The sequence below is a fragment of the Tachysurus fulvidraco genome, chromosome 7 (genome assembly GCF_022655615.1).
Source record: "Tachysurus fulvidraco isolate hzauxx_2018 chromosome 7, HZAU_PFXX_2.0, whole genome shotgun sequence".
Classification (NCBI taxonomy): domain Eukaryota; kingdom Metazoa; phylum Chordata; class Actinopteri; order Siluriformes; family Bagridae; genus Tachysurus; species Tachysurus fulvidraco.
The window spans coordinates 19,683,189-19,709,633 of NC_062524.1; the positions used below are offsets into that span (position 1 = coordinate 19,683,189).

The 26,445-nt window shown below is 36.2% G+C and overlaps 1 protein-coding gene across 1 annotated transcript in view; it reads left to right on the forward strand.

Annotated features, from left to right (window-relative positions):
* Positions 1–26,229, forward strand: part of lmbrd1 (LMBR1 domain containing 1) — a 39,818-nt gene extending 13,589 nt beyond the window's left edge. Inside the window, exons 6-16 of the mRNA XM_027174421.2 lie at positions 5,064–5,152; positions 7,567–7,640; positions 10,098–10,223; positions 10,390–10,542; positions 11,946–12,010; positions 12,250–12,352; positions 12,906–13,010; positions 13,255–13,404; positions 16,028–16,082; positions 25,143–25,234; positions 25,420–26,229. Of these exons, the coding sequence (XP_027030222.1) occupies positions 5,064–5,152; positions 7,567–7,640; positions 10,098–10,223; positions 10,390–10,542; positions 11,946–12,010; positions 12,250–12,352; positions 12,906–13,010; positions 13,255–13,404; positions 16,028–16,082; positions 25,143–25,234; positions 25,420–25,533 (1,126 nt within the window). The 3' untranslated portion in view covers positions 25,534–26,229. The remainder of the gene's footprint in view (positions 1–5,063; positions 5,153–7,566; positions 7,641–10,097; positions 10,224–10,389; positions 10,543–11,945; positions 12,011–12,249; positions 12,353–12,905; positions 13,011–13,254; positions 13,405–16,027; positions 16,083–25,142; positions 25,235–25,419) is intronic.
* The last annotated feature ends 216 nt before the right edge of the window (positions 26,230–26,445 follow it).

Sequence of the window (26,445 nt, forward strand, 5' to 3'; positions counted from 1 at the left end):
CGTGAAAACAAACACACAGCAGTTTCTAACCTCTCTCCGTGTAGAGCGTTCGAGTCGGATGTAGTCCAGTTTATTGTCCAGGGAGCAAACGTTGGATAGTAGAATGGATGGGAGAGCCGGCCGGCTAGGGTTTGTTTTTAGCCTAGCACGGACGCCCGCTCGCTTACCACGCTTCCGCTTCCTCGCGAACCGCTTTCGGCGTCCCCTCCCCTGGTCTCTGGTATCAGGCGACACCGGGGACTGGAGGCCTGGTCTCCGCAGCAAGCCGAGGTCACGAAGCCTAACCAGTACATCATCGTGCAGGTTGGTTGTTACACGATTTCTGTACTTTATTAGGTCCTGGTGTTTGTATACATGTTTGTATACATGAACACCGCTGTCTCTGGCATCCATGTAGAATCAATGGTCGGGCTCAAAACCGTAAATAAAAACTTAAAAACGTAATTAGCACCGTATTGAATCCGGAGAGGCCGCTGCGTGCTACTGCCGCGCCGCCATCTTGGATCATTGTCATTATGATAGATGAGTAGGAGACGGGCAGTAGTTAAAAAAGTGCAGAGAGGCATCATCACTTGGCTGGGAGTGGTGGCATTCTGACTAGACAAGTGCAGTGGCAAGACAGAACCCAGAAATAGTTGTTCAGTTACGGCAGGTTCTTGTAGTGTCATCTTCACTGTCTTCTTACTCTCAAGAGCAGACGAAAAGGGAGATAAGCTCTTTGTGACATAAAGCCAGGAATGCATCCTTTTTTACTGTCCCTGCTACACAAAGAGGGTGGAGGGTAGCTGCTGATGCTCTGATTAGCTGCTCCTTTCAATTTTCTTTCAACTGTTGTGCTGAAGGGATAGCCGGATTTGTGTACAGAGCTTTTACTGGGTGTTTGCTGGCAGTGAGGTTGGCTCCACCCTCTCACATGGAACAACATGAAGGCCATCTTCACTAAGAGGAAAAATACAGTGACATTACCAAGACCAAGACATCCTTCCAAAATTGCCAAAAAGACAAGATGAAAACATATCAGTTGTCAAGAGTCCTGTTTAGGGATACACCGATACCACTTTTTCTCTTCCAATCCAATTCTGGTACCATCTGTGTTCTTTTCTACCTTTTTAAAACTAAAAAATTTATACAATTCACTTAGTTAATAAGATTTATTTGTTTCTGGCAAAGAAATACAAAAATGCCTATTACTGGATGAAAAATGAAAACACAAGAAACCTTAAAAAATATTGATGCAGTAGCAAGGAGTACTTCTAAGAGTTAGTGGTTTAACAATCTAAACCATATATACTGCATTTATTAAATACAATTATTTTTCTGAAGAAAATGCAGTATTTTAAATTGAATGTTAGAAACACAATGCAAAATGTATTAACCCTTCTGCAGACCTGGGGTCTCTTTGACACATCTGGAAAGTTTAATTTGTCATAACTTTGTCATAACGGGTTTCCTTCCACATATTTGCCTGAAATTTACCAGAATTGTTGAATATTTCACACTTGTTATATGCATTTGTCCAGCTGGGGGCAAAATCTGATCAACCAACAAGCTTTACACACACACACACACACACACACACACACACACACACACACACACACACACACACACACACACACACACGCACACACAAGCTTTGGGCATTGCAATTCATTGGGCCTCCAAAAAAACAAAAACAATCATTTGTAAATATTTCACACTTGTTATATGCATTGTCCAGCTGGGGACAATATCTTCTCTTCTCTTCTTCTACCAACAAGCTTTATACACACACACACACACACACACACACACACACACACACACACACACACACACACACACACACACACACACACATTGTGTTTTCATATTCAAATCATATTTGTTTCCTCTCTCTTATTTATGAATTTAGTTGCATCAGTCAGCTTTGACCTGGGGATGTTTGACATACACCAGCCAGTGGTTATCCAAAATAATATGTAATAATTGCTGCTTATTTTACTCAAAAACATGGCATAATTTCATGAGGTTTATTGTTTATAAATTGAATATAATAAAAAGCATAAAAGGTGTAAAGGAACTTTTATTCACAATAAAGTATGCCATGTTTTTGAGTGGTAGGGGTGTGTGTGTGTGTGTGTGTGTGTGTGTGTGTGTGTGTGTGTGTGTGTGTGTGTGTGTGTGTGTGTGTGTTTGTGTGTGGCCCGTTTTTGGGTGTTCAGATGGCATCTGGTAGGCAAAATAGACATAAGTGTAAAATGTTTACAAATGTAAGCTGATCACACAGAATGGTGATCATTGTAGAATGTTTGTTAATTTATAAGCATTCAAGTCAATTTGATCTGGAAAAAACAGGTTTTATTATTTACTGTCATTAAAAATTGTTAAAATGGTTTCAAAACAATCTCCTGGCTTTGAAATATACTAGTCTGTGATTGTGCATTAACTTTTGTGCCTCTGTAGTGAAAATAATTCAAAATTTCATTTTTTTTTACTAGAAAATTAGGAATTTTTGGATATTAATGAGGTTTATTATACCAAATATTACAAATTGTTAATACATTTTAAACAAGTTACACAAAAAAGGTAAAAAAAAAAAAAAAAAGGCTATCATATATATAATTAATTTTTTGTAAGCAGTCAAAACAGAAAGGGTCAACTTGACTCAGCGTTCCTAATTTGCATAGGAATTCAGACGAGGTCTGCAGAAAGGTTAAACAGTAAACCTTGCACCCAAATGTTTAACGCGCTGAGGTAAATGAAAAGGGTGTCTGCTAAACGTGCAACATATTTCCTATCAAATTTATTCTATTCATTTTCATTAATGCAATTTAATATATATGTATTTTTCTTATAAGTTTAAGCAATAGTCTATGATGTTTGCTGTTCATAAATCAACCACCACGCCCATGGATTTCAGGAAGCAGGAGCGTGGTCAATACGTATGTAAAACGCGGAATGGTTTAATTTATTAGGACATTTCTGGCCTAATTGACTGGACCCACCCACATATAATGGTTCCGACGCCCATGACCACGGGTATCAGATTAGGATCGGTCATGCACCACCGATACACGATCCACTCAAAATGCTTGGATCGGCATTGATACCGATCCAAAATATCGGATCAGTACATCCTTAGTCCTGTTGGAACATTATTGGAGCTACAGGAATATTTTCTTTCTCGAAAAATCAAAAGCCATTTAAATGTTGCCAAACCATGTGTTAAATAATTTAGGGTATGATAAGACCAAATTAACAATAACTCAATAAATCAACAATAACTGAAAGTACACCATATCTACAGTGCTACAATGGTGGTGGCAGCATCATGATATGAGGTTGCTTCTCTTTAGCTGGAACTAGGGTTTAGTCAAGATTATTATAAATCTGTTTTGGCACAAAACCTGTATGTTAACAACAGAAAGCAGAGATCTAAGACAAAAATGGAACGGCTTCTGAAGAAAAAACTCAGTCAATGCCCAGATCTAAACTTTGTTGAAACCATTAGGAAGATTTGAAGACGGCTGTTGTTTATTACAGATCTGCTTAATGTGTGATAGATCTGGAGCATTTTTGCAAGGAAGAATACTTTTGCCGAATCAGAATGTGCAAGTGAGTCTACTCTTGCCTAAGGGCGCTTTCACACCTGCCTTGTTTAGTTTGGTTGAATCGTACCAGAGTTCGATTGCTCATTTGGTGCGGTTCCTTTGGGCAGGTGAGAATACAGCAATCGAACTCTGGTGCGCACCAAAAGCGGACCAAACAAGCGAACCGAGACCTCCTTGAAGAGTTGGTCTCGGTACGCTTTCAAACGAACTCTGGAGCAGTTTGTTTGTGGTGAGAACACGATCCGAGATCGAACAGACCTAACTGCAAAAAGTATTGCACATTTCTATTGGCAGTATTAGCACAACAATGGCAGGTCGCGAACAGACGTGGAGTTGCGAGGAGGTGCGAAGCCTCATAGAAATTTGTTTTGATGAACATATTAGATCACAACTTTCAAAAACTCACAAGAACAGCACGGTTTTCTCTTTATTTAGCAAACAGCTCAGGGATGGGGTTTCATAGGTCTGTGGAGTAGTGCCAGGTTAAGGTGAAAAAACTCTGCCAGCAGTACATCCAAGTGCGGGCAGAAGCATTATATAGGGTTAATAACACAGTGAGAATGTTATCAATGAGACCTTTGGAGGCTTTACAGAAGCTTACAGAAAACAATTTAAAGAAAGAGGGGACATAATATTACCTCATGGGTCGTTGGCAATATTTTCGGAAGATGAGCATGTCACAGTTTCGCAAAAGTAATGCTCGCCACCTCCTGAAGTATCTTGCAATGCGTCTTTGTTTGCAGTGCAATAAAATGATATTTTCAAGCCGCGCTTCAGTCTGAAAATTAAGACTTTGCATAGAGTGCTGTATACAAGCGATGTAGTAGATTACAAATTACATAATTGCAGCACGCATTTATCTCTCCATGGTGTACTGTATGCTGTATTTTCCTGTATTTTCCTCTTTTTGTTTACTTCCGGAGTTTCGTTGGAATGTCCTGCACGTTTATTCTGACCAATCGAGAAGCAGTTTAGGAAATACGCTCAAAGACACGTGGCCAATGAAGTGAAGAAAAGAATTCCACTGTGCTGTAATGTATATGTGGCGATAATAAAGGCTTCTACGCCCCCTGTATCGTTTTCGTTTCGCTGTTCAGGGGCCCAAGAGTGGCAGCTTGGTGGACCAGGGGTTCAAACCCATGACCTTCCAATCAGTAGTCTAACACCTTAAAAACTGTGCTACCACATCACATAAAAAGTTGAAAAAGGTTTGACATAATTTGTCTTGCTTTCATGTTTTTACATCACAAAAATGTTACAAATTAAAAAAACAATTTTACCAGGGTAGTGTAGACTGTTCTGTTCATAGTATCTTATAAAGTACATAACTTGACTACATTGTATATTGCATATATTCTTCTTTAAATACTTCAAGAGATATGATGAAAATAATATGGTTAATTTCCAGTAGGATCATATTGGTTTGTTGCAAGAATTACTGATGACTGGTTTGTTGCTGATCTTGTACAGGGCCTTTGTACCACTGGAGAATCCACCAATGCAGAACTCTACACAATGGGACAAGCTTCAGTACCTGTTCAAAGAGCTGGGCAGCAGCAGTAAGCACCACTTTATTGTTTAAATTACCTTAACAAGTGGCCATTTTATATCATGTCACAGCTCAGCTTGATGCTTACTGAGCTGTGACATTTTATACCATGTCACAGCTCAGCTTGATGCTTACTGAGCTGTGACATTTTATACCATGTCACAGCTCAGCTTGATGCTTACTTAAACCAATGAGATTTTTCAAAAAAATATTGTGAACCTCTATTATAGAAGCTACACTTACAGTTTTTTGCTGTCAGGCCTGACTTTTTGCCAGGGTGGTGACTTTGGGCCAATAACCCCTGCAGTGAAAAGCTAGTCTAATCCAGTGACTGCACTGCAAAATCTGTAATACTACAAACAATTTGTTGCGATGAGCAATCTACCCCCATAACCTATACATCTGCAACTCTTTGGAATATTCCAATTCTTAAACATTTTGATGATGACTCTGTTTAGAGTTTAGAATTAGGATTACAACATGCTCTTCTCTCTTTGGATACACTCCCATTAATCTGTAGGGTTTGAGTAAAGTTATGAAGTAGAGGGCTTGTGATCTTCTTGGGTCACAGAAACCAACTGGATTGTCTCTAAATAATTATGCTGCTTGAGCTTAAAATCTGATCAACAATTTCTCTTACTGTCTGCATTTTGCCTTCTGCTGAGGAACTACATATTTATGAAGCTTTAATAATAATGTAGGGACATTTTTTTGCACTTCCTGAGCCTGGATTGGAAATAAATACAATAAGTTACACAGTAAAATTCAACTTGAAAGAGGTTTAAATCTATAATCTTTACAAATCCCTATGCATCTGCTGTCCTGAAAATTGTACAGGCCACCACTGGTATTCAACTACCACTCCACTGGCTGAGACTAATGTGTTGGCACAGACAAGCCCCAGGACCTGCAGGTGCATTGAAATAAGAACTCCGTAGGCTTGTGTTGAGTGTTCCCCTGTCACAATTGACCATTTAAAAAATTACAATGAAATGTTTTATTATCAGAATCGATATCCTAATGAAGAGGATAGGGTAGAGTAGGGTGTAATATGTAATAATATTACTAGCTGCTTACTGGTAGATGTCAGGATAGTGGAGGTGCATACAGCAATAGCCTTGATGCCCATCAAAACCTTGATGCCCAGATGTCTTCAAACTGTTTTGAAAAGAAGAGAAGATGCTACACCATGGTAAACATGCCCCCTGTCTGAACTATTTTTAAGACCTGTAGCAGGCATCAAATTTGAAATGAGCATATTTAATGGATAAGTGTAAATCTATGTGCTATTGTGAATCAAATACTTGATCATTTTGATTTGAAAGTCTTTTAGTTTTTATTTTATTCAAATTGAAATAACGTCCCAACTTTTTCAGAATTCTCGTTGTAGTAATAAGAGTATTACTGAGCTCAGTAAAATACATTTAACTACAGTGTAGAGCAGCTGAGATGGGAGAAGGGGTGGGGTGTCCTGGATGTGTCACTTATTATCTTCAGTGTTGTACATAGTATGTACAGAGTTCAAAACACACATGCAGAAACTTTGAAATGTTGATTGGCTCATCTGCTGTGTTTCTTAAACCGTGCAGGACTGCAGTGTTGGAGCATTTTTAAGTGATAAAACATGCAAACACACCCCAACTGCCATGGTCTCTAAGTGGTTCTATCCACTTTAGCACTCCCTTATATCTTAGGTAGTTCATATGGGGCCACCTTCAGCAGCAGTGAGAACTTCCAAGTGAAGAGACTTCAACTAGAAATAGGGTGTCCGGAGACCCCTATGAGAAGAACCGGTCAGGATCACTGGGAGCTAAGGAGTAGTAGAGAGAAAGAGGACAACTTACATTGTGTATAGGCAGGGATCTGCAACTGTTATGACCACATGTGTTCTTAAATACATCTGTTCTTGACACACAAAGCAGCCAGCCACTCACCCATCAACAAACCAGTATGAACATTTGAGAGGTGGGGGCAACAGTATTCAAACTTCCAGTTCACCAAAACTGACTTTTAAATTGTATGGAAATTTTATGAAGGCTTATAGTGATCGCTTCTCAGTGCTTATGGTTGATGTCCTTACTTCCTGGCATGATGTGTGTCTGAATCCCAAAAACGTTTTAAAGTGAGAAGTGACGTTCAAGGTGAGACTGTTTAATGCGCCGAGATAAATAAAAACCCAAGCACTACATTCTGTGATTTATGGACCATGTTCCTTTTCTAGCTATAATCTAAAATATGCTGCATGTGTGCCTGACTCTCTGTCTCTATATAGACACACATGCATGACATGCCTCTCAGACACATTCTCTTTTAATATCTGTAAAAAAAGTATATGGGCTCAAAGCACTATGAATAACAGTAGAGGACTAGAATGTGACCCTTACATGTCCACTAATACATGTCCATTTCTCCCAACACGCACAGATGGATTGGTGGCACTGTCTTTCTCCATCAGCTCTCTGACTTTGATCGGCATGCTGGCAGTGATCACGTACACAGTGAGTTTGTTAAGGCTACAGCTGAGTGAACACAATGCTTATTTGCAAACCTATGTTAAAAAGATGGCCCTTTTTAAAGTGTTAAAAATGAAAGGGTTGGACTACTGTGTGACTTGACTTTGTATGCAAGAAAATGGAAATAAGGTATTGTACTGTATGCATCTTTTTTCTCTCTAAAGTCAATGATAGATTTATAGAAACATTTAAATTAAATTTAAATTACAAACAAGTGATCAGATCCTACAGATAATGTGTTCTGTACTCTAGGGGTGAGTAAAAAAGTTAATGTTCAACCCTTGGCTTGCAGGATTATTCCCACTGTCACTGCTTTAACTCTCAGTCTAGGATATTTGACTTTTTTCTTGTTGAAAGCACTCACTTTTACACTCATGCACCATTTCCACTCCTGTGCTGCATTATTGTCATTGAGTAATGGGTTCCTTGTGGAGTGTCATTCCTTTTAAGGCCTGGTTAATTTCTCATTTCACTTTCAGCCAAAGTGGACACTAGCTCTTAAAAATAAATGCAAGATGTTTTAAAGACTGTAAGTCTTGTAATAAAAGATGTATTTCTTCACACAGAAGGCACATATTAAGCAAACAATATCTATCCTTTAAACATTTTGCTAGTGTAGTACAGTACATTTTAAATTAATAATGGGGAAAAAAAAACTTGTACCTTAGGCACTATTCAGAATTGTTGGTTGTTACCATTTTTACAGCATTTTCTATTTTTAACTGTTCAGAATTATTGGCAGATTAAAAAAAATGTTTATATTTTCTCGCTACAGTTTTTATTTTTTTTAAATAGTAGTCCAAATGATTAATCCTTGTTGTAATAAAGATTATTATAATTAGGGAACGTTAATTTAAGAAAAGCAAAAACAAAGTAATATTTTTGTCTTATTATTATTATTATTATTATTATTATTATTATTTATTTATTTATTTATTTATTTTTTTCTTCCCTTAGAAAATTATTTTCTAAATATTTTTTTATTCTCAAAATAAATTGACACCTTTTTAAGGAATATTTTCCATAAAAAGAAATAAGGAAATATCTTATATTTAAAAAATGTATATGAATTATTTTTAATTGGCTCTCAATTGCCTTTAGATAAAAATGGTTGTTGACCACAAATCAAGGAATGGGTATAAAATATACATAAGGATTTAAGCATTATAAGGGACAAATACCAACAATTAAGAGAAGTCTTCATCAATGTAATTACAGGTTTGCCACATCCTAGAAAAATATGTTATGGATAGATGAAACAAAGATCTTCTTGTATTAGAATTATAGGAAGAGAGTATGGAGAAGGAAAGGACTTGCTCATGATCCAAAGCATTATAATCACATCTTAACGCATAGTCATGTACGGCTCTTGAGAATACTCTTGAGAATTAAATTTATGAGAACTTTCTTTATCTTTCTTAACATATTTTTATTTTGCATTATAACTGCATTATAGCTGCTTGCATACATTAGACCCATAGTCTATATACTACTGTGATGGACAAATCGTTTATTCATTCATATACAGTGGTGTAAAATAGTGTTGGCCCCATTCCCTATTTTTGCATGTTTGTCACACTTTGTTTTAGATCATCAAACACATTTAAAAATTAGTCAAAGATAACAAGTTATAAATAAAGGTTTTTATTATTAAGGGAAAACAAAATCCAAACCCACATGGCCCTGTGTGAAAAAGTGCCTGCTCCCTAAACCTAATAACTGGTTGGATGGCTCTCAGCAGCAAGAACTGCAATCAACGTTTGTGATAACTTGCACTGAGTCAGTTACAGCACTGTGGAGGAATTTTGGTCCATTCATCTTTGCAGAATTGTTGTAATTCAGCCACATTGGTGGGTTTTTGAGCATGAACCACCTTTTTAAGGTCATGGCACAGCATCTCAATAGGATTCAGGTCAGGACTTTGACTAGGCTCCAAAGTCTTTATTTTGATTTTCTTTAGCCATTCAGAGGTGGACTTGCTTGACTTGTTGAACACTTTCAATTTATTGATGGTAATACTTACTCGCTTTTATAGATTCTCTTTTGTCCTATTCCTGTTATGACATATTTGGTCTGCTTTTATAGTAAGCATATAACACATTCTTTAAAAAAGGGCTGCATTCATACAAGTAAACATATACATTCTAATCAGTTTGTCTTGGTTACTCCTTTTTTATTCTTACTTTGTTATGCTTTTAAGAATTTTTTTTCTAACATACTAAATACACACATATTGTTGTTTGCTCTGCAAACATAAATGTCTGTATTATAATGAAATGTGTTGTATAATAGTATATCCGTTATTGGGTTTTCTGCATGGCCAGAAATGTCATTGTCCATGGTGCAGCTTTGTGTTGGGCTGAAGAGAGGTAGGGTTTTGTGTAGGCTTTACTTCATGCCCATAAGCATTGTGTAATTTATTTTCTATTCTCTCTTTGCCAGGCATACGGTATGTCTGTGCTACCCTTGAATCTGATTAAAGGAACACGCAGTGTCCTCTATGAACGCCTGGAGAACACAGAAGACATGGAGGAGGTTGAGCAACAGATTGAGAAGCTGAAATCCAAGGTTTGTGAATGGGTGTTTATAGTTGGGAGGCAGAAGTTGGAAACACAGTGCATATGTCCCTTTGCACATATCTCATTCACAAACTCATTATAGTTTGCATTACTGGCATGCCAAAAAACTCTTGTGATTATAACTTATTTTGGCGAATTTAACTATCTGTGTGCAGTGTGAGGATGGAAGGCCACTCTCGATGCGAGACAGAAGAAACCTACAGGAGCTGGAAGCTAAGCTTTTGTTGCTGCGCCGTCGTGGCCATCACCTTGAGAATGCTGATAGGAATTGCTGCACTAAAGTGGGTAGGGCCCTTCGTCCCTTTAAGGTTTGTGAATTTTAAACATTTTTTTAATGTTTTTTCTTACTGTTTTTTAACTGTGATCTTGTTGTAAACTGTATCTTTTTCTGATGTGACTCTTGAAGTTAAATTAAATAAGACCATTGCATGGTCTGTTGATGTAGCAATGATTGCAATTATAGAACATTTTGTTCACTGAAACACGTAAATGAAGCTGTCTTCATTGTACACCAATACCTAAAATTAAGAACTACCCAGTAATCCGTGTTTATATTTATAACATTTTTAAATGAAATATTTAATGTCTAAATTGTAAACCATGTCATATATTTTTATTTCCAGATAGCTCCTATACAGTGAGGGGGAAAAAATGATTTGATCCTCTGATGTTTTTGTACGTTTTCCCACTGACAAAGAAATTATCAGTCTATAATTTTAATGGTAGATTTCTTTTAACAGTTAGAGAAAGAATAACAACAGTTATAAATTGATTTGCATTTTAATGAGGAAAAAATATTTGACCCCTTCGCAAAACATGACTTAGTACTTGTTGGCACAACCGTTGTTTGACAATCACAGAGGTCACACATTTCTCGTAGTTGGCTACCAGCTTTGCACACATCTCCGGAGCAATTTTGTCCCACACCTCTTTGCAGATCCTCTCCAAGTCATTAACGTTTCAAGGCTGATCTTTGGTAACTCAGACCTTCAGCTCCCTACACAGATTTTCTATGGGATTAAGGTATGAGACTGGCTAGGCAACTCCAGGAACTTAATGTGCTTCTTCTTGTCATGCTGGAATACTCATCCATGACCCATTTTCAATGCCCTGGCTGAGAGAAGGAGGTTCTCGCCCAAGATTTGACGGTACATGGCCTTGTCCATTGTGCCTTTGATGCAGTGTCCTGTCCTTTTAGCAGAAAAAAAAACACCCAAAAAGCACCTCAGTGTTTAACAGCGTGGATGGTGTTCTTGAGGTCCAGACAGAGGGAGTGCTTCTGTGGACAGGTGTCTTTTATACGTGTACTGTAACGAGCTGAGATTAGGAGCACTCCATCTAAGAGCACTCCTTTTAATACTTATTTCACTCATTAAAATGCAAATCAATTTACTGTATAACTTTTTTAAATGCTTTTTCTGGATTATTTTGTTGCTTGTTGTTGCACTGTTAAAATAAAATCTACCATTAAATATAGACTGATCATTTCTTGAGATAGTGTGGGATCTGTTGATCAGAGCTATAAAATCATTTTTTAACTCTTATAAAATGTTTTAATATTTGTGTGCTTTTTAAGGCAAGGTGACTGTCCAGTCTGCATGTGTATGTGACGCTAACACATGCGTTGCTCTAGACTGACCTGACTATATGATTGCGCATTAATAAAATATGTGAATGTCTCTATTTCATTTTTTCTTGTCTCTGTCTTCAGATTTTGCTTGGAGTTTTTTTTATACTGGTGGCACTTCTTTTCTGCATATGCCTGTTCATTTCCAAGTAAGCAGTTTTATCATAAGCTAATATTTCAAGTTTACCCCCTCACCCCCAAAAGACAAAGACATGATAAAGGTTGATCAATGTAGCATTACACTTAATTTAACACATTTACTGTTTTCAGATCTATCAATGGAAAACAATGACTTGCTGCAACTACTTACTCTCAAGTAGATTTTCATTTAGTCTTCACATTGTAGCCAATAAATTAAAGGTGGTTTGTTGTTCTTATATTATTGCAGTCTGGACAAAGCCCTGCATTCATCTGGGATGAGCACTGGCCTTATTGTCTTTGGAACAAACCTAACAAACCCTTTAAATGAGCTGCTGCTGGCATTACAACCGGTGAGGGGCTACTTGAATAGCTTTTAATTATCTAAGCTGTCCACTGTATACACAAAACTAACAGTTAATTTTTAGGAACACAATAGTATCTATTCCTGGATTAGTGGAACTACTTTATACTTTAGTGTATAGACGTATCCTGCTTTCGTGAACATTTTACATGATGATGTACAGTCAGTCTGAAAGTAGTTTGTGTAAAGTTTTTTTTTAAGTACTGTATTTAAATGTATTTTACAGTCACTTTAATTACATTTTGTAATTATTGACATTAGTAAATGATATTGTCTGTGAATATATTATTACATTATTACATATAAATGAAATTGTTTAGAATCTTTATTGAATTTTTTTATTTAAAATATATAATTAATAATTATTTATTATTTTATAGGAAATGTATATAGCATAAATAGTGGTATAAACAAGTTATGGTATATATGCCAGTATCTGTGCTAATGTCCATCAGTAGCCAAGCAAATGTGTTTATTGGTATTTTAATGTTAGTTTGCTGCATCAGGGAAGGTTTCAGACATGTTTTCTTTGTCTTTTTCAGGTTTTTCCTCTAGACTATGTGTTGATCACTATTATCACCATGTACTTTGTATTCACCTCCATGGCAGGCATTCGTAATATGGGCATATGGTTTTTCTGGATAAGGGTAAAGTTTTTGTGATTATTTCAAATTCTCTTTTTATAATCAGTAATCAATTGAGCTTTCTTGTCATATAATGTCAGAACAATCTAGTAGATAATGTGTTGTTGAGTAGAGTACAGTTAACATATGGATGGTTGAATTATTTCAAATTAAGCAAAATTTGTTAATACTTTGCTTGATTTCATCAGCTACAAATATTCATTTTTGGTGCGTGTGTGTGTGCGTGTGTGTGTATGTGTGTGTGTAGTTGTACAAGATCAGGCCTCAAAGAACTCGTCCACAGGCCTTGCTGTTCCTCTGTATGATCCTTCTCCTGATTGTACTTCACACCAGTTACATAATCTACAGCCTTGCCCCACAGTATGTCATGTATGGCAGTCAAAAGTACCTATGGCAGGTAAGATAATACAAATATTTTAATGTATGTCAAAGAGTACGGGTTAGAATTAAAGTCCGTTCATTTTTTTTTTTTTTAGCTGATGCCTTCCAGGTAATTCACAATATATTAAGGCATTTAGGAGATGATGGGGAGGTTGCGTAAGCTGACTTTTTTCTGACCAGCCCACTTGACTTTGGAGTAAATGTTATGTGGCCCATTACCTAAATTTAGTTTTACACTCATCTTCAGAATGTGTTTATTCAGGTTGCCACTAAAATAACACAGAATGATTCTTAGTCATAATCTAGTTCATTTGATCATTAATCATTCGATCACTGCTCACTGAAGTCTATTTTTGTTATTAAAGAGAAGGCAAGGAGTTGAATGAATATTGAAGCAGCAGTCTTTACAATGCCTCTCAGAAATACATTCATTCAACACAGAATATTCATTCAATACAAGAATATACACTAAATAGTCACTTCAACAGAAACATATGTACATTTGGCAATCAAGTGGCAGCAGCACAGTGCATAAAATCATGCAGATATAGTTCAATTGCTTCAGTTAATGTTTACATCAAACATCAAAATGAGGAAAATCTGTCATCTCTGTGAACAGTAGTATAATAGTTGGTGCTGGTATTTCAGATACTGCCAATCTCCTGAAACATAAATTGGTCTCTAATATTTACCCACAATAGTAAATATTAGAAAATGCCCTGTGAGAGAGACATTGAGATAAGAGTAAAATTATCAGTTTGAATTGAGCTGTCTATAGTAACTCAAGTTAACACTATTTACAACTCTGGTGTGCAGAAAAGCATCTCAGAACACATCTAACCCTGTGCTGGAGAGGCTACAACAGCAGAGGACAACATCTCCCTGCTTGACTTGTCTGACAGGAGTGGAACCTGATGTGGTCTTCTGCTGTTGTAGCCTCTCCATCTTTATGTTTGATGTATTATACATGAAAAGAGTGCTTATTTGAGTTGCTTGAACCAGTCTGGCCCTTTTCCTTTGATCCCTCAGCAATAAAGCATTTCCATCTGCAGACCTTTTATTCAGTGTTGTTCACACCATTCTGAATAAACTCCCAGGAGTTCAGCAGTTTCTGACATACTCACTTACATACGCACCTACATCCATGATCATACTTTTTCTTCATTCTGATATTTAAAAGGAACTTTAATTGAATAATAATAATGATACTTCTTTATTTATAAACCACTTTTAAAACCGCCAACGCTGAACACAAAGTGGTGAACATTATAAAATACAGATAAAATAATTACAATGTAACAAATAAAAATAATAACAGCAATAATTCAGAATGAAACAAAAACCAAGGAATAGAAATGCGTTTTAATCCGGATTTTAAACAAGGAAACGGTGGGTGCTTGTCTGATGTACAGAAGCAAGTATGGTGCTTGTCTGATGTTCCATAGCCTAGGAGCAGCAACAGAGAAGGCACAGTCTCCTCTAAGCTTCCTCTTTGACCTTTTGGTTTCAAGAGGCATTTGATCAGCTGACCTAAGTGAATGGGCAGGACTGAAAGGGTAAAGCAGTTCTGTAAGGTATGTCAGGGACTGCCGATTTAAAGATTTAAAACCAAATAATAGCACTTTAAATTGAACCTACCCACATATAATGGTTCCGACGCCCATGACCACGGGTATCGGATTTGGATCGGTCATGCACCACAGATACCCGATCCACTCAAAGTGCTTGGATCGGTGTCGATAAAGATCCAAAATATCGGTACATCCCTAATTTTTTCTAAGACCTTTCTAAGAAAGAAAGGCCAATCTGTAGATAGGTCTAAAGTTAGCTAGTACAGAGTGGCCCAGATCAGGTTTCCTAACATATGGTTGTACTACTGTGTGTTTAAAACCAATAGGAAACACACCAGAAGATGAGCTGTTATTAATGATACTGACCAATTGCCCTATATTAAAGGGAAAACCTCTTTAAACAATCAGAGGGGGAACAGCATCACGGGGGGAACCTGAGGGATTAATATGACGCACCACATCCTCTAATTGTGACATTGTTATCGGTTGAAAGCAATCAAAAACAACACAGCACAGAAAAGAGACAGAGGGTTCAGTAACAGTAGGGGGGATAAGAGTCCTGATAGTGGCCACCTTATCCACAAAAATCCGAAGAAACTTATTACACAAGGCTTTCAAGCAAGCAGACTGTGCGGCATTAAAAACAGAGGCGGTTGTATTAAAGAGCACGTTGGTTATGACCGTTGGAAGAAATTACGGATGAAAAATGGTATCTTTTGGGCTCTTAAATAGTGTTCTGATAATTACGCCAGCAGTCATTCAGCATGAAGCTCTTGGCCTGTATCTGTTCTGTATCTGCACTGTGCAGCTAACATGAGTGTGCAGGTGTCCTGTCATTCTTAATAAAGAGGAGGGTGTGTATAATCTGACCGTTATTTACCTTATTGGTATTGTAACTAATGTGTTGTCATTTTTATGGGTGTAAAACTAAAAGTAAAGTCACAAAATCTTTTATTCCTGCATTTATTTTTTGTAAATTTATTAAACACTGATTTACAGCTCTGAAAGCATATAAAGAAAATTAACTTGGGTGCCTATATTGTGATGATGGGAGTCCATGTGTTACAGGAAAACCATACGTCTACTGCCACCACCAGAACATGTGATGCAGATGCTCCAGATGGTAAGACTATATATTTATTTTAAATGCATGTTCCTTTCAGCCTTACCTACAGTTTTTAGCATGGGCTTTGTGGAGAATACTAAGATTTTGGTTTAATTGTGACCCGAGGTAGTTCGGATAAGCGGTAGAAAATGAATTAATGAATGAATGGTTTTAAATAGTATGTATTGAGTATGTGATTATATACAATAATTTGCAATAAGTTTAATTTGGTAAATGGTGCTTTGCATTTATGTAATTAAACCATTATAATTGGAATAATTGTTACTTATACAGAACATATCTTTACGGTAGATGCTTACAATACGTTTGCTGAATGCTCAAAAAAAGTTATTATGAATTTTATTTTGGAATGCAAGGTTTGCTGCTTTGCTAGTTGGTACCTTTTCTGCTTTGCTTTCCCGTGTTGCAATATGTTTGAATCTCAATGAGGTCCTCTATCCAGAGGAGGGCACTACAATACAACAATCCACTCATTACAACAATGTAGACATTAGATTAATAGTCCAGACTGTTTATTAATAATGCAATTGGTTCAGTATGGCCAAGAATATTATACAGACTTTTCGGATAGATAATCTATTCATAATTTATAGTCTATAATTAAATGACACATGTAGGCATAATTATCTTATAAAGATATCTTTGTATATTTGTACTTTATAAGTACTTATAAAGTACAAGTATCATTAGGCTTTTTGAGGCCTCACATAAATTCTGTGAACTTAGGATGAAGGCCAACCACTCCAAATCAATCATTACTCTTGCTAACTGTCACAGGCTTTTAAACTGTAGTGCTGATTTTTTTTTCTAGGTTTACTGACATTTTCATGTGGTAGAATGCATTTCTATCAAATTACTTTATATATTTATGTCATTATACTGTATGTTGGCTTAAAGAACTTTGTATTGTGTATTTTGCCCATGTGTATTACAGTAAGCACTCAGCCGTTGATTTCAATGAGGATTTGTAGGTATACATTTAAGGCCTTTGGATAACACATCATGCAATTCAGACTCTATACACTCTGAGACCACTGAAAATTTCTTAATGCGTGAGTAGAAAAGAATCCATCCCTTAAGGATTCTGTAACACAACGTTTCAACTTTAATTAGAAGCAAAGTAGATGTATTAGTGTGGGTTTTAAAACGAGACCTTATTTAAACTTGTGTTTTTGATTTGTTTAGAATAAAATCCAACAATTCACTGCACATGTACTCACACTATTTCTTACACTTTTGGAATTGCTTCCTGTTCACTTCCTAATCCACATTTCAACCTGTCCTGGAGTATACAGTGGTGTGAAAAAGTGTTGGCCATCTTCCTAATTTTTTATTTTTTTGCATGTTTGTCACACTTTAATGTTTCAGATAATCAAACAAATTTAAATATTTGTCAAAGATAACAAGTAAACACCAATATGTATTTTTTAATTGAAGATCTTTATCATTAAGGGGGGCAAAACCTACATGGCCCTGTGTAATAAAGTGCTTGCCCCTAAACCTATTATCTGGTTGGGCCACCCTTAGCAGCAAGAACTGCAATCAAGCATTTGTGATAACTTGCAATGAGTCGGTTACAGCACTGTGCAGGAATTTTGGTCCACTCATCTTTGCAGAATTGTTGCAATCCAGCCACACAGGAGGGTTTTCGAGCATGAACCGCCTTTTTAAGGTCCTGCCACAGCATCTCAATAGAATTCAGGTCAGGACTTTGACTAGGCTACTCCAAAGTCTTCATTTTGTTTTTCTTTAGCCATTCTGAGGTGGACTTGCTGATGTGTTTTTTTATTATTGTCCCGCTGCAGAACGCAAGTTCACTTTAGCTTGAGGTCACGAACAGATGGCCGCACACTGTCCTTTAGAATTTTTTGGTAGACAGCAGAATTCATTGATCTATTTATCACAGCAAGTCTTCCAGGTCCTGAAGCAGCAAAACAGCCCCAGATCATCACACACCACCAAATATTTTACTGTTGGTATGATGTTTTTATTTCTTTTTCTAAAATGCAGTGTTACTTTTACGCCAATGGGTAATGTAATGGGACACACCTAGTCCACCGAGTATTTTCCCAAAAGTCTTGAGGATCAACAAGATCAAAGAAAATTTTGTTCTTTTTGCTCAGCAGTTTTCTAACTGGAACTCCATTTTTGCCCATTCTCTTTCTTATGCCCGCCACTCCAGGGAAAGTTCACCACTGTTCCATGTTTGCACCATTTGTGTATAATGGTTCTCACTGTGGTTTTCTGGAGTCTCAAAGCTTTAGAAATGGCTTTATAACCTTTTCCATACTGATAGATCTCAATTACTTTCTTTCTCATTTGTTCCTGAATTTCTTTGGATCTCTGCATGATGTGTAGCTTTTGGTTACACATCATGCAGAGGATTTTTTAGTCTACTTCATTTTGTCAGTAAGGTCTTATTTAAGTGATTTCTTGATTGTGAACAGAGTGGCAGTAATCAGGCCTGGGTGTGGTTAGAAAAATTGAACTTAGGTATGATAAACCACAGTTAAGTTATGTTTTAATGGGAGGACAGACACTTTTTCACACAGGGCCATGTGGGTTTGGATTCTGTTTTCCCTTCATTTAAAAACTGCATGTTGTGTTTATTTGTGATATCTTTGACAAATATAGAAAATAGTTTAATGATCTTAAACTTTAAAGTGTGACAAATGTGCAAAAAAAAAAAAAAAAAGCCAACACTTTTTCACACCATTGTAGATGAAGTATTGCACACCCTGGCTCAAACAAAAGTCTTTTATAAACATGCAATCATTACTTCTTCCAAAGCATGTTGAAATTTCCATTTCCCATTATTAGCTACTGAGAAATGATCTACTGAGTAAAGTTAGAAAATGTGATTTATTTATAGGACTGTAGATTAACTTAGACAGGCATGACCCTATAGTACTACTATTGAGTGAATTACTTTATTTATCTCTTTTTGTGCACACTTATCCTATTAGTATAACATTGACTGAAATTATACTGGATGGTGTGATGTGCAAGTTCTATTCAGTCTCAGGTTACTGTGTGGAGTTTCTGTACATATTTGCCTAGTGTCTGCCTGTTTTTTGCCTGTTTTCGCTAGTTCTCTATTATCACACCCCTGAATGTGTAAGTGCATGAATAGATTAGATTAGATTCAACTTTATTGTCATTAAACATGTATAAGTACAAGGAAATGAAATGCAGTTGATGCCTTGGTATCTGATTCAATGTTCCAAGTATAGGTACTGGATGCACAACAACCATGGCCATAATAATATGGTTTATGAATGAATTAAATTAAATTACCTAAAATCCTCCAGGATGATCCTGGCACTGCTACCCTTTGTAAAGAACTTGTCTTATACAGATGAGATAAAAACATCAAAGCTGTTTATCAGGAGTGAATTCAATTTAATTATTTTATTACTTATTACCTCATGAGTGAGTTATTGCATTTTTTATTACTGTAATCAATTCAGAGAAACCATTTGTCGACTATAGACTAGTTGTTGCAAAGAGAACAATGAAGGGAAGGAACATATGAACTTCATCTTGTTGACAAGAAACAGTGGAAGCTAATCAACAATACACAAAGAATACATTTTCTTTTAAAAACTATTAATTTCAGTTTTCTATTCTACTTCAGAATCACTTTGCTTATTAAGCTGAGGCATTTCTTTTGTATGAAATGTCCTGTTTTCCCACTTATATATATACTTATCAAACACTTTATAACACTACTAATAGTGGAAATTTCCTTTCTTTGTTCTGAAAAAAAAAATAAAAAAAATTTTCCTTTGAGATTCTAGTCCACATTAACACAATTGCATCACACAATTCTTGCAGATATTGTGGTGAAATTTTATGCTACAAAACTCTCATTCTATTACAAACCAAAGGTAATCTATTGGAGTCATATCTGGCAAAAATCAAGACTCTCAGGGCAATCGGAAGACAATTGCTGTCGGCAGGTTGGCCCATGATCTGCTGTATACAGTACCAGTGATCTTCACAACATTCAAAAGGAATGCCATGGTTTTAGTTTATCCAATTGAGAGAAGAGCTCGCAGTAACCAATACATTTTTGGTATCAGTGATCATGAAACTATGATGTATTCTGAAGCCTTATTTTTATGCAGAATTATCACAATCAGTGAACTTGTTTAGCTCTTGGGACTGCAACACTCATCACAGAACAAGGCTACAACTTCCCCTTCTGTTTCTACTTCATAGACAGCTAGACATTAACCTTATTTAAACCAATCAACTGCAGACATACTTGTGGAATAACAACCAAACCCTTAAACACATAAAAGTTCACCAGTGAACCAAAAGTGGAATAAATGGCTGACTTTTTTCTCATGTCATACTAAGAGGTGACCCAAGCTTTACAGGAATTTTGCCCTTTGAATTGGTCTGTGGCTGATTTGCCAAAGGCCCACTGGTCGTTCGAAAGAATATCTTGGAAGCAGGAACATCAGCCATCCATGAAGCAGTGTTGGATCACACTACCCACCAGACTGAACCCATCCTATTCTGCAGAGACTATAACATGTTCCAGAGAGCCTTGTGGACCAGAAAATGAAGAAGATGATTTTAACAATGTTTAATTAAACCAACAACCAGATCAGGAAGTAGTCCAGTTTTCCTGGTCCCTATGAAAGTTGGGCTTCAAGCTTCAATGATTACCCAGGTACATTGTCAGACTCTGCTTGGGTTATTGGCAGGATCTACTGTAGAAGAGGTCTAGAGAGTACACCAGATTCAGGACACCCCATGCCTATTCCAGTTCACATGTATGTCATTTGGATTGCAAAGTTCCAGTGACTTCTGCCCGGTAGGTAGGGGATGGCAAGATGAGCCACCAAGTCAGCAAGGTTGAAGCTGTGCATAACTACATAATAGTTATACCATTAAAGAGGTGGCTCTTTCCTAGGGCTAGTTGGGTGTTACCAGCACTTCATAACACACCTTATAGATATTCTCCTAACTAACCTGATTACTAAAGCAGACAAGAATCCAGTACCTAGAACTAAAACTACCCAACAGTTATTACAGTATATACTGTAAATATCTTTTCTTTTTAATGTTTTTGTCATTTTTTGACATTTTTGCGCACCTTGCGAACTGTTCATCACTGACACCATCATTTATGTGATAAGAGCCTTCACTAACACCCCTCATCACACTGTGGTATTGAAGCTTTGATTGGTACTGAAAAGTGTGCCAAAAAACACCCTGGACTGTTGACACAGAGCAGGTTGGGTAAATGGATTCATGCCATTGGCAAGATTCTGACCTTACCATCTGTGAGCCTCAGCATAAATCTAGATTCATCATGCCAGGGTATGTATGCTGTCCAGTTTTGGAGATTCTGCACCAAATGCAGCCTCGGTTTTCTGTACTTGGCTGGTAGAATTGGAACCCAATGTGGTCTTTGGTAGCCCATGTGCCTCAAAGTTCAATGTGTTGTGCATGCTGCAATCTGAGATGCTTTTCTGCACACCACAATTGTACAAAAGTTTTATCTGAGTTAATATAGCCTTAACATCAGCTCAAACAACTGTGGCCATTCTCTGTTGAGTTCTCATCAACGAGGCATTTTTTGTCTTCAAAACTGCAGTTCACTGAATATTTCTTCTTTATTTCAGAATTCTGAGTAAACTTTCAAAAGATCAGCAGTTATAGAACTACATAAACCAGTCTGTCTGGCTCCTACAACCTTCCACAGTCAAAATCACTAAGATTGCATTTTATTCAAATGGTTGATGTGAACATTACGTGGCCCACATCTGGTAGTCTTTATGCATTGCTGCCACACAACTGGCTGTTTGGATAATTGCACAAATGAGTAGGTGTTCTCAAATGATTGTATTCTAACTACATAAACAAATATACAACATTAAAAACCTGCCCCTTCTTTATATTACTCTTCTTTCATGTTTGAAACTTAGCCTAGCAGAGATCACAAATGTGGCAGGTAGTGGCTGACGGCCCACACAAGAAGGGGTAGATTTCTTCACTCTTAAAAAAAGTTATAATTAAAAAAAAAGTAACTAAAAAAATTAAATGTAACTTTGTGTTACAGTATGTGCGAATGAGTGTAGTATTTCCCTTATTATTAGAAGATCACAAAATCAGATTGTGATGATGCCACAGCTATCTTTGGCCAGGAGAAAAGGGAATAAAATTTGCAATGCTCTCCAGCTTGTCCGTCGCTTTCATTGTTCCTTGTCAGAGTGACGCTGTGAGCTTATGTATGTAGAAGTGCAGATAGCCTCAAGATTTTGTTATGCTGCCCTGTTATAAGCAGCAGTTCTAACAGTTTTGGTTGGCTGGCCTTAAGTACATATACTGCAAATATAGGGTATAACTGAATATCATTTCACAGTCTATACTATATTTTCAGTCAGTAATACATAGGTTATTTAGTTTATATATATATATATATATATATATATATATATATATATATATATATATATATATATATATATATAATATACACACAATTTATTAAAAGCAAAATTCTCTTTTTTGTGTTTTGGCAATATTATATTTTTGGTGAAATTCCTTCGAAGTCACATTGTATACAATCTGTAAGCTAAGAGTTTGTTTGGCTGTGCTTTTGTTAGACTCAGACCTGCTAAATGGATAGTGAGGTTGAGGAACAGCATGGCTTTAACAGCATGTCATATTGATAAAATATTGTGCTCAGGTCTACAACAAGGTCTCCAACCTGGTAGGAGTTTGAATGTTCCAATACACCACAACTAAAATTGATTAACACCAATATAGGTTGTAACATTTGCTCAATTTAATATTTTGTGTGTACACATTTTGATAAATAATGGCAATTTTGCGCAGTAGTAAGTGTTGTTGTCATGGTTACACTTCACCAAGTCAATGTGCCAGTGTGATCTGCAGCTTTAAAATGGGCCTTACAGTGTCCTTACTTCTCCCATCATCATTGGTATATATAAATCCTTTAATGAATCCTGTCAAAAAACAGTTTTGTATCAAAAACTGAATGCTGAAATGATTGAAGTCTGTTCTGTTTCTTTTACATTTTCAATTTTGTTTTTTATTGATAACATATGAATTATATGTACAGATTCTATCCCCATTCTGTTCAAGCATTACATTTGGTAACATTTTGTAACACATCCTAATCATGGAATAAAGGAATCTAAATATGATACACGCAACAAGTGAGTAGTTATATTATTATTTCTCAATTGTATTGTTAAATGAGAAAGTTTAAGAAAGGAGAATTGTTCACATTGCATCATTCTAAATAAGATCAATTTCAAACTACATGGCTGTTTTTAAGGTTAAGCTCATATAAACAATTACTTTTCCACCAGTTGGAAGCCTATCAGTTAAACTGAGAATTCACTCCAACCTAACTGTTCCCTAGCAACAGACAGTTATTAGCAGAACTGTATGCAAAAGATGCATTAGCAGATGTTCAAATGAATGACATTAAATTATTCACTTTTTCCCTCATCTGTTACTTGCTGTTCTTCTTTTTATATTCTCCAAAAAGAGGTTGTCAAGCCAGATCCTCTTTTCTTTGTAGTTAGTACCAGATGCTTGTCTAATCACCAACCTGTGTTCTGACACTGTTCCATAGTGGCCATAACTTGCCTTCATTTTTTAATCTTGTGTGTGGGTGGGCCTTGCTCTCATCATGCACACATTGCTGCCTGCTCAGACTTTACATCTAAATGTTTTAGAGTAAACTGATGATGGCAGTGTAGCACAAGGAGCTGCTGTATATGTCGGAGGATGCTATCATATATGAAATGGCCTAAGGCGGATTTAACAAAGAAGCAGATAGATGAGTCACCATCTAACCTTTATAATACAGGCAAAACCCACACAACTCCATCTGATGTCACTCATTTGGTATGAGTGAATGCAGTGTTGCTTCCACTAAAACCAATAAGATATGTGTATATATGTCTTATATTCAATTCAATTCATTATAGAGCTTTTAACAATTCACAATGTCTCAAAGCAGCTTTAAAGAAGTTTAGAAATAAAGTAAAAAAAAGTTTTAAAGTAAGTTACTATATTTCTCTCCCTGAGATGATATGAGAAAGAATCCTTGATAGGAACGAAGCTCAGAAGGGAACCCATCATTTGGGTGACAGTGGACAGTTAATACTGTAAATGTAAGTAATGTCCTTTCTACAATGGTTAATAATTGTGCAGCCAACAGCTCCTGAGGAACTGATGAAGACCCAACAATATAAAATATATACACACCACTGAACCACTGTTGCGTCAGTCGTATTATCAAATATAGAGTTTGAATTGAGATCTGTCCCCTGGAAATCTCTTTCAATTAGAATTGTGCTTTAATAAAGTCTTTAATGAATTTGATTAAAAAGCAAACAAACTAAAAGGTCTGACCTCAAAACAGTTCTGTGAGCCTTGTTATTGAAGTTCTGGCCCACCCTGTAAGGGCTGACCTATTGAAAGTGAAGGAGGTCAGTGGTGTACATGATCATTTGTTTAGTCAGACTGCTGTTGAGAACCATCTGTGAAAAAAACCTGGCAAGATTTGTAATCCAGATTAACAGCTGTAGATGGCAGACAGAAGAGAGAATGGTAGAAAGGATCGTCTGTTTTCAGTGAGATCTAGTGCATCTCAACAGAAGAAATTAAATGCTAAAGCATCCTCCATTGTCTTGTCTTCTTTTTATGGTATACTAACCTGTTCAGCACGGTTGTGATATTCATATTGCTTCACCTTGTGAACTTGAGGATCTGCTAAATGTTGTAATGTTAAATATTATGTCTATTGATGGACTTGAATTATTTCAGCCATTAGACAGACATAGTACAGTACATGCTAAGACTAGATGGGATCATTCATTCAAATGGTATAGAAAACTGTATGGAAACCTGAGTTTTTGTTGGATTTCTTTTCAGGAGGTCTTCATTTGCAATACCATTTTATGTTGTTAATTGTTTATGGATACTTTGCAACCGACTTTACTCCCTTTATTTACGTTTAATGGCTTTAAAAACCTAAATGTGTTACTTTTGTTACAGATCAGTGCACAGTGACGAGATCTTATCTTTTCCTTCACAAGTTTTGGTTCTTCAGCACTATATACTACTTTGGCAACTGGGCATTTCTTGCTGTAAGTACTATCTAAGATTATTCATTTATTTCATTATTCAGAGTTCATGCATGAAGACTTGTCATTACCAAAGTGAACAAGTAACACTAATGAATGTTAGAGAACATATAGGATTTCATTATGTATTACATAGCAGGGAATATACCACCTAACAATGTTGTTGATTAAAATTCATTGGTTCTTAGGTGTTTCTCATTGGTATGATGGTGTCCTGCTGCAGAGGGAAGAAGTCAGTGATTGAGGGTGAAGTGGAAGCAGATGACTCTGATTGTAGCGATGATGAGTATATGCATGAATAATGCAAAAGTGATTAAACATGTTATGTAATTGTTTCTTAATTCTATGATGGTTTCTTTTGTAGGGTATGGTATCATGCTATATATTTATGGAAAAAAAAATAGCATTGTCAGACACGAGATGTTCAGCATCTGATTGAAAAACCTGTCAAAAAAAAATCACTTGAGATTATTTGACATTTAAAACTGAATAAATTATGACATTCACTGCATTTTTTTAAATATAGAAACTAAGGAGAGTGAGGTTATTTAACTTAAAGACTTTTGGCTATATTTTCTTACTTGTAATAAAGTATTTGCATGGGAATAAACATAAACAAAGGAATGAATTAATGAATGACCATGATTTGATTTGGTATTCACTTATTAAATGGAAATAACTTGCTGCTATGCCTACCATACTTTTGTTCTTCTTACTGCCTGCTGATGTATCGAATATCCCAATATTATGTCAAGCCTCATGAGAAGTGTATTTGCTGTTTGAAACTATTTTCCTTTATTGGATAAAATTAAAGATTTGAGTATTGTTAAATGTGTTGTGTTGGCAAGACTAATAAACTTATTATACCAGAATACAAAACATAGAATAGTCATAAACCATGACCCGTATATTCATAGTTTACTTCCAATGATGAGCCTTAGATGTGTTGACTTTTTATCATGGCAACAAAGAAAATAAATGTTTGCATTGTTTCAAAATGTTGGTAATACCTTTTTTGACTTACTTTAATTCCACAGTGCATTTACTGTACAGAAAGTGTGCATACAAGGAGCCAACCATGAATACATTTGCTATTTATATATATGTTCAAATGGTTTTTGAATCATTTGTTGCTAGTTTCTTGTCTGTTTATATTGTACAGATGGTTGCACAATAAAGTTTGCACCCATGTGCTAGAGTGGTTTAGTAAGTGC